General features: G+C 37.0%; 1 protein-coding gene across 1 annotated transcript; it reads right to left on the bottom strand.

The window, feature by feature from the left end:
* Positions 1-1976: 1976 nt before the first annotated feature.
* On the bottom strand, positions 1977-3603 carry LOC125075408. Its single transcript, XM_047687149.1, has one exon. The coding sequence runs from the start codon at positions 3426-3428 to the stop codon at positions 1977-1979; it is 1452 nt and encodes a 483-aa protein (XP_047543105.1). The 5' UTR covers positions 3429-3603.
* Positions 3604-9801: the final 6198 nt, after the last annotated feature.

Genomic DNA, 9801 nt, shown 5'->3' on the forward strand with positions numbered 1-9801 from the left:
AAAACGTCACTTAAATATTTAAGTCCAACTCAACTATTTGAGACGCCGTTAAATTAAAATTTCGCATACTCAAACGTCATTTTTGAGCGTCACTCAAATTTGAGAGCGACTCAAAATAACTAGCCTTTAAACACCACTCAAAGTAAAAACCGTATACTGAAATGCCACTCAACGAATGACAAATGTCAAAAAGCCCACCGTGAAATGGAGTGAAGCGGGTCACTTTTGAACTTCGTTTACAATTTTAATATATGTGCACTTGACAAAATCGGATTAAAGGTTTCTTTTTAATGTTCCGAGACTCTAAAGTTACATAAAAATACATAGTTACAATGTTTTATTAACAAAAATCAGAGAAAAACGTAAAAACTGGTCAAACCCGGTTCACCCCGTGCTCGGAGTGAACAGACTCATTACTGGGGTGATCAGGGTTTTAGACTAGGGTTGTCAAAAAAAACAATGTTCCATATTCAACAAGTCTTTAATCTTTGCAGTTAGGTAGGTAACAATTTTTTACACATAAATAAAAAATCAAACCATTAAATAAATACAGTTCTTGCAAATCACGAAGTCGAGCGGAATTTACTTGTGGTAAATACGTGTCCGTATACGTGTCTAAGTGTGCGTGAAAACGAAAGCGGGTATGGTTAGCATAAAAATAATACCAATATTTTTATATGTTCAATTGATTTTAAAATAAAACAAAACTTTTTAACTAAAATTTTTATTATTTAAAATACTAAGTAAGGGAATGTATTAAAATAAAATTATGTTTTTCTACATTTGGGTTTAAGTTTGACGGTAATTTAAGCGAAACTTAAGACTTAAGGATACCCAATTGAACTCAAGATATGGCAAAATTATGAAAATAAGGTTAGGCTGGAACTATTTAATAACAAACTTCCATCTATTTTTACGAATGTGAAAAATGTGTCGCATTAATCTTCTACGGAACTGTCGCTATTAGTTTCAAAGTCAGTCGTGCTGCTATCATTTGATTCACCCACATTAATTATAAATTCAAAGTCATAATCAAAATATTTCATATACTCCTTTTCAATTTTTTCGACATGCATGCATGTATTAAACCAGATGTTGTTATCGATACTGTTTAAACCTTCAGCTATTAAATTTTGTACTTCTGTCATATTTTGACCAATATTTTTCGAGGCAATCTTATTCTTCAAAATACCCCAGATGTTTTCAATGGCATTTAACTCGGGGTGATATGGTGGCAGTCGAAGAATTTCGAAACCTTTGCTTTTTATTATCTCGTCAATTCTATATGAAATAAAACGCTGCTTATTTCTGATTATTAAATCATACAATTCTACGTTGCGGGACCGTTCATTGAAAGGAATACCGTGTTCCGTCAGCCACTTTTGCATGTCGCTCTTGCGCGAATTTGACGTAGGTATACTACTACTTCGAGTATTATGATAGGATGCGTTGTCTATCACTATAACAGATTTATCTGGTAAATTTGGCAGCAGCTTTTCATTCAGCCATTTGTTATAATTATTGAAATTCATATTAGAGTGATAATCTCCAGTTGTGGATGATGCTTTGTATATTAACGAAACATCTTTAATAAATCCACTACTACTACCTGCATGCACTATAATAAAACGAGCACCGGTACTCAACTTTTTTTTAAATGACTTGTCTTTTGTCTTAGTATCTAGCATTTTTAAATTCCACGTGTTTTGACGTATAAGCCCCGCAAGTTGATATTGCGATGGAACCTTGTCACAATAACAGCTGCGTGACGTCATCAGTCGCAAAAAAGTACAGATAGCAAAAAAAAAATTAATAAAAAGTAAATAAGCTAGGGTTATGGGTTTATTTGTAAGGCTCTAGACAGACAGACTGCATTCCGACTGCAAAATTGCAGTTCATTAATGTGTGGGTTATGTGGTAAATAATTATAAATAAAACCAGGTTGGTATGTAAAAAGTGTATGCTTATTTAAAATATTAGCCTATTTTTTCAATCCCACTCATATTGTCTTCCGAATCAGAACTACTTTCTGTATCAGTTGTTTCAGATTCACTGTCGTCTGCCGTATTTATGATAATTAACTCATCAGTTATTCTATCTTTCTGCCAATATTCCTCTTCGAGTCTTTTCACGTGGTTTACTTCCTTACGCCAGTCACCTGGAGTTATTGATGCCAACGCCTCCAACGTCAGAGATTCAATTCGACTCTCTAACTGCTCCACATTCTTTTCTGACACCCTCATTTTGACTAGGTTCCAGATGTACTCAATAGGGTTGAGGTCGCAGTTGTACGGCGGCAATCTAACGACCTCATGGCCATTGTCAGCTAATAACTTGTCGATTTTATAATTTTTTGGCGGTTTGTGCTGTTTAATTAATAAATATAGTTCTGGTTTTGTACTCTCGCTGGGAAATTCGATGTTGTTAGCTTGTAGCCACTCAACCATCACCTGTTTTCTATTATTCATGTTTGGTGGCTTATTCTCTTCCTTACTGTGATAAGGGGCGTTGTCCATCACAATTATGGAGTTGCGGGGTATATTGGGTAGTAATTTTTCTATAAGCCACTTTGTAAAATTCTCCGCATTCATTTGGTCGTGATAATCCCCCGTTTTGGTGTCTGCCTTAAACATTAAAAGGGCATTGTCAACAAAGCCAGTTTCGCTTCCCGCGTGAACTATTATCCATCGGCGGCCGGGGCTGTCGTTCCGTCTCACTCCAACATCGGTTGCTGTTTGCCAACATTTTTTTACTGTGTAGTGCGCGTGTATCCACGTTTCGTCGAGATAAATAACGGGTCTTTTGTTAGCACCAAGCGAGTCATTTTGTTTCATACGGCGTAAATATTTAGCCCTCCACGCTTGTATTTGGGGTCTTTCAATTAGAGCCAGTCTTTTTTGATAACATCTTTTAAATTGGTAGCCTAAATCACTTTTAATTATTTTTCTTAATGTAGTTTCACTACCAGTATAATTAAGGTCTACTTTTGCAGCCGCCAAGATTTTGCGCATTGTAGGAATTTCTTTTCTCACCGTATACATTGAATGAATGATATTTCTTAATGCTGTTAGTGAAAATCCGTCGAAATATTCCTTCCTTTGCCTTTTTGCTTTGGTAGGAGTTCTCATTTTGCTGCCACTTGCTGTTGCTGACTCATGCTCTCGTCGTAATTTCGTCACAGTATTTTTTGCAACGCCTGTGGCACAAGCCACCCGTTCCGTGACTTTGGTAGAATTTTGTAAAATATTCAAAATGTCTATTACTAGTTGCTTCGACATTAAAATGTCCTCAGTGGTGTCCGAAGCACTTTTTAAGGCACGGTTTATATTTTGGATAACTAACTTAGAGTCCTCTTTCTCTTTTACAAAATAATTGTCCACTTTAATTATCATTTCACGAGCACGACTGTTAATTAATTTCTTACTCATTTTAACGGGTAACAGGTAACAAAACTAAACAACAAAACTTAACAATAAAACAGGATAACAAAAACAAAAAGCTATAGGTAACAAGTACTCGATGCACGTAAGCGCGGGCTGGCCCTGCGAACGGTACTGACGGTGCGCGTCGACGACGTCACCAAAATGGCCGCCAATCGCAATATCAACTTGCGGGGATAGTACATGCGAGGTTAGCACATAGGTTTCGTCTGTATATATAATGGGACGGCCTTGTTCACGGTATTCATGAATTTTTTTCAAAAAATTAAATCTCCACAATTGTATCTCATGCCTTTCTTGTAAAGATTTACGATTGTTTTCAATCTTGGTCCATTTGTAGCCCATTTTTATAAGCAACGAACGTAATGTGCTCAAACATCCGTCAAAACCAATTTTTTCTCTTAATGCAGACTGAAGTTTTGCCAAAGTTGGAAGTTCATTGTGTTCTATATGAAAATTTTGAATTGTAGTTCGAATAATTTCTTGATTCATATTATCTAAATTAAATTTACTGTCTCTTTTACGTCGCTTTTTCATGGGTGAAGTAAACTTGGTTGATGACGATGGCAACTCCTTCTCTTCTTTTAAAATCCTAGTTACTGTGCGTTCACTGACGCCTGTTGCTTGGGCAGTTCTTTCTAATATGTTTGCTAATGGACTTAGGTCACATCCATCACTGTTATTTGCTTTCATAAAACTATATTCATCTTTAAGAAAGTGAAAGACTTTAGCAATGATTGCTCGACCCTAAAAACAATAAAATATACAATTGAATAAGTATCAAAAGTCAAAACTAAACAATAACTTAAATTAACTAATAACCATTTTTATTTAATGTCAAAACTAGAAAAAAAACAATTTACCTCGCTATGGATAACTTTGCGCTTTGACATGCTGACAGTACTTCACGGCAATTAGCGTCCGGGAACAATAAACACAACTAACCTGAGCGATGGCGCGCTCGCAACTGACCGCGTCGTCAGACACGCACACTATTGCAATATGCATGTACACGTTTAACCACAAATAAAAACTACTCGCCTTCCTGATTTGCAAGAACTATACGCGGCTATTAACGCATTATTTCGTTTGACATATTTAAATTTCAAATGTTTTAGAACTTTTTTCAGCGATGTCAGGCCCATGCTTGGTAGGGATTCATCGGCATTTACTACCTGTAATACCTTTTTTGCTGTAGGTAACTCTCCTTTTAAATAAAAGCTATGCACAATTTTTCTAATGCACGACTTGTCGAAATCATCTATCTTTTCAATAATTGACATGCGTTTTTTTGGTGCTGCAGCTGGCTTGACAGTTTCCGTTTTAGTGTATTCGTTTAGAATACGGTACACCGCCGATTTCGATATGCCCAAAATATCGGCCGTTTTATCTTTCATCTCCTGTTTTGAAGGATATTTATCGGCAGGCCAAGATTCTTTTACGTATTTAAAGACGTTGATAATCATCAACTTCTCACTTTCACTAAAGTGCGACATTTTTCGCTTCTTCCGCGGAGAAACAAAGTCTTTGAATGGACGCGAGGTAGACAGACGGCCCCGGTTCCATTTTCAAAAAAACTTAACCACGTAGAACCGACTAACAAGAAAACTAAATAACGATAACTTAACAGTAATTTAACAAGAAAACAAAACAAAACACAAACGTCTGCAGAAACTATTTCACTACGAACAAATTGACCGATCACTAGCGCATCCCGTTATGGAATGTCGTCCGTTAAATTTTGATTTTTGAACAAGCGATAAAGCGTCGAGTGGGCGTTATAGGCTTGCTTGACTCAAGGTAAAAAAAATGCTAGCATACAAATATAAACCTTACGTAAGCACACAAAAGGTTTGTAACTCCTGATGCCCGCGGTCGACGCTACCGTGTGAGCGGGATGCAACTTATTCACGCGTGAGAGAGGGAGACAGGTAGAACCAGGTCAATGTACGAAATTCTTCCTGCTCGGCGACCGCGCTTTAGACTCTTTCTTGTTTACTTGTTGAATGCTGACATCTTTGTCTACATTTGTGTCTTGTTTCGTTTCTGTCTGTTCTATCAAAATTTCTTCTCTTCCAACAAATAGATCATCCTCTAAAACAATAGGCATCGATTCTATATCCATGTCAAGAATCACATTCATGGTGGAAGTGCTAGCACTACTGATTGATGGATTCAGAGGTCGATCAGAGGTAGGTAGAGGTTGTGTATTTAGGGACAAAGGAATAAATTTTTCAATAACGCGACTGTTTGAAGATTGCGGTTTGGATTTTTTTCCTAATCCTTTTTTTTCTGCATTGATACAATATTGCTTGTAGTTTGTTGCTCATCTTCTTCGGGTCTATTTTCATTATTTAATTCATCCGGACACACACTTCTACCAGCTACAACATTTAATTTCTTTTTCTTCTTTGGTTCAGTAATAGCCAAAGTCCCATAACGCATTTCTTTTAAATACTTTACAAATGACTCATTCACAGCATCTTGCGCAGTCCCATCTATTTCGGCATTTGGAAGGCGAGATATGACTTCTTCGCTATTTAAGGTAACAATACCAGTTTTTTTAAAACCAGAACGTATATTGGATTTTGCATTAATATTAAGCTGATTGATCAATAGCTTCAAAAGGCGAGGAAAACATCCCTTTGGAATGGAGCTTAAATTCCGGCCATCAGTTTCTTTCCACTTCTGCAAAATACTCCGCCATGCCTGTTTCATAGGTCGGAAGAAAGCCACATCTAGTGGTTGGGTCAAATGAGTGGAGTTTGGTGGCAAAAAAACAAAGTGTATGTCCTTTTCTTTACACAGATCTATTAAATGCGCTGAAAGATGAGACGATAAGTAGTCACCTATAAGAAGTTTTTTACCGGGTTTTTTGTCAAAATATGGAATAATGACATTTGTGTTCAAATCACTAAAGATTTCTCCATCAAACCAGCCAGATTTCGACCTGTTATAGCTGGTTCCTTTTGGGCCATTTTGTATCCAAGTATCGTAAAGGTAGGTTGACTTATACACTACATAGGGCACCAATAGTTCTCCTTCAGCGTTTGCTGCAATCATCAAAGACGTACACCCTTTTGAAAAATTCCGAACCCTTTCTGGATACTTACATCCGCGCCGAACGATGATTTTTGGTCGCCCAGGGTCATCTGACAAATTTGTTTCGTCGTAGTTGACTATGTTAGAGTGAGGTACGCCTTCGAGTGACTTTTCTAGTTCTGCAAAATAGGTTTTCATAATTTCAGGTGACACTTCTGCTCTCGAACGTTTGATGTTTTGAGATATCCGCTTTTATATTTTGTCACTATGTCGTTTCAGGAAGCTCTCAACAAAATCAGGCCCTGGATAGTTGTTTTTAAACCTTTTCACAGTAATGTTTGATCTATCAAGATACATTTTAACGATATATCTTAAATCGTTTTGGTCCAGCGGATAACCCCAATCCGCACAAATATTTAAATTTTTTACAATAAATGCCTCGGGCTCTGGCGTCATTGCCATCCATGTGTTTCCAGCTGATATGTCTAGTAAAGCTTGATTAATTATGGCTACGTCATATTTTTTAAGAGATTTCGCTCCCGGTTTGGGTCGGTAGTTTCTAGGCATATCTGTAGACAAATAAAATATATTTCGTAAATATATGTAGGTACCTATTTGACCACGCATACTAACTCACCAGGATAATATTGTAATATATATATATGTGGGATGGAAATAACAGGCTTTGGGAATAAAGTATTGTTTTATTTCTTATTTTCACCTTTTGCTCCTTTCTCAACTCTTACACCTTTTTCAACAGAATTCGCCATTACAGTTTTGCCGCCATATCTATTTTGCAACAACCTCCCGGTACAAATTGATTGCGCCCGGCAAGCTATCATTTGCACGCGCATACGCACGAACCATGTCCAAGTATTCTGCATTTGTTTATTGATAAGCCATACTCAATTACTAATAAGTAATAACGGGTCACACGCACACACGACAGATTAGGTATACGCGTAAGATCGATCGCTAGGCGCCTTACAGCGGCGCTTGCCCGACTAATTAGCCACGGGGCGGGGGTTGGGGGTAGCGACACACGCGTGCGGCGGCGTGGTGTTGTATCAGCACGCCGCCGCACGCGCCGCCGGCAAGGCTGGGAACGTGTCCACACTTTATTTATTTATACGGAAATTTGGTCAAAAATTAAGTACCTATTTTTTTTACATAATTCGAATGAGAATCATGTACCGAGTATTCTCCTTAAATATTGATAGTAATTAACCAGTCATTCTGTATATATTTTGTAATGATGACCTAGGAAAGGACTAATAAAGTTATAATTAATAAACTATTTTTTTTATTGTTTTATTTAAATAGACCTAGTTATTACCTAGATAGTTAGCATTAAGCGTGTTGACAACCCTAATAAAAAAAAACCCCTTCGCCCCTTTCTTGACCCTGTACACCCCATTCTTGGGTCTGTTAGCCCTACAAGTGATTTTGTTGTTTGCTGTTTCTATGACCCGCTTCACCCCTCAGGTGACCCCGATAACCCCAAAAATCTAAATAATTGCCTTAAATAAGTTTTTCTCCAATTATGCAGGAAAATAATACACAAATTCACTCACCTATGCGTTTTTACAATAACCCAAGATACAAGGTTTGCTTAGAACCGGGTTATATCGCCGAAAAATCACAGAAACAAAAAAAAAAACGAAATTACGCGGAACCAAAATAAGAGTGTTTTGAAGTGGGTTTTTTAAACAGTTTTTTCTTCCATTCTACTTTGTCTATGAATCGTGTGTTGTCATTTCATAAAAATTCAAAACCTTCTTTGCTCAAGTCAGTTACCAGACCACAGAAAAACTAAGTTTTCAAGCCAGAAAATGAACGTGAACAAAATTAGACTACATGATTCTGTGACCATGGACCCGCTTCACCCCATTTTGAGGCACTCAAATTATTTGAGACGCCGTTAAATTTGAGAGTGGTCGCTAGCTATCTTAAATCGTTTTTCAGTGTTTTATAAGTTTAAAAAATGTCACTATCTTCACTTTCGGACGACGAAACGACATCCCGTAGCAGCCGTAAGAATGAAGAAAAGTAAAATGGCTTCGAAAAATATGATGACAACCAATTTCTAAGTCGGTTCCGTGTTTCCAAAGATACGGTATTATACCTGGAGTCATTGTTTGGCAAGGAAATCGCGCCTTTGACGAAACGCAACCGAGCCTTACAGTCAAGAGACCAAATTTTGATAGCTTTTCGATTTTACGCTACTGGCAGTTATCAAAAAGTTATAGGAGACATATTCCACGTCGAACAAGTAACTGTTCACCGTGTGGTACATAAAGTCACAGCTGCAATAACAAAACCCAGTTGCAGTTTCATTAAAATGCCGGATTCCCAAGAACGAATAGAAGTGGCAAACGACTTTTACTCCATTGCAGGATTTCCGAGGATATTGGGAGCTATTGATTGTACACACATTAAAATCAATTCACCAGGTACCTACTTACATTAGTACAAGAAGTAGTAATATGTGTCGCTTAAATGGGAACACAATTAAATTTTTAAATTTTGTTTACAGGGGGATATCAAGCTGAAACTTTTCGCAACAGATAAGGGTTTTTTTCGTTAAATGTGCAAATTGTATGTGATGCGAAATTATGCATCCGAAATGTGGCAGCAAGATGGCTGGGCTCTGTACATGACAGTACAATTTTTAATGACTCTCCTTTATGTGCACAATTTGAGCGTGGTGATTATGCAAATTTTGTGCTTTTAGGAGATAGTGGTTACCCATGTCGACATTATTGCTTACCCCTCTATTAAATCCAAATACAATAGCTGAAGAAGCATATAATAGAGCTCAGGTATCATCGAAGAACCCTATTGAAAGGCTTTTTGGTGTTCTCAAACGTAGGTTTTCATGTTTACATAACGGCCTAGGAGAAAATGTAAAAAATATTCCACCAATTATTGTGGCATGTCCAGTGCTTCATAATATTGCACTGTCTAGGCAAGATAACAAATTAGTTGAAGAGGATACTTTAAACAGTGTTGAGGAAATACAAACTGATGAAACAATCCATGAAGGCAATCAGAGTTTTGTTGTTCGATCATCAATAATTAATACACATTTTACTTATTAATCACTATTTTATTTTCAATTTAGTATAAGCATCTTTTAAACAATAAACTTTAGGTCCAGTTTCACCATACCCTGTTAAATATTTAACGTATTGTTAAGTCAGTTAACGGACTGTTAAAGTTATCGAGTGTCCCACCACGAGTTAACGCGTGTTTATTTGTTATAACAAGCCGTTAAATTTAATAACCGCTGTAGACGTCCGTTAGACCGTAACAGACA

This window comes from Vanessa atalanta, chromosome 30, assembly GCF_905147765.1.
Source record: "Vanessa atalanta chromosome 30, ilVanAtal1.2, whole genome shotgun sequence".
In the NCBI taxonomy this organism is placed as follows: Eukaryota; Metazoa; Arthropoda; class Insecta; order Lepidoptera; family Nymphalidae; genus Vanessa; species Vanessa atalanta.

Coding starts and splice junctions, on each gene's coding strand:
- LOC125075408 (XM_047687149.1), bottom strand. CDS start 3,428: ATGAGTAAGAAATTAATTAACAGTCGTGCTCGTGAAATGATAATTAAA.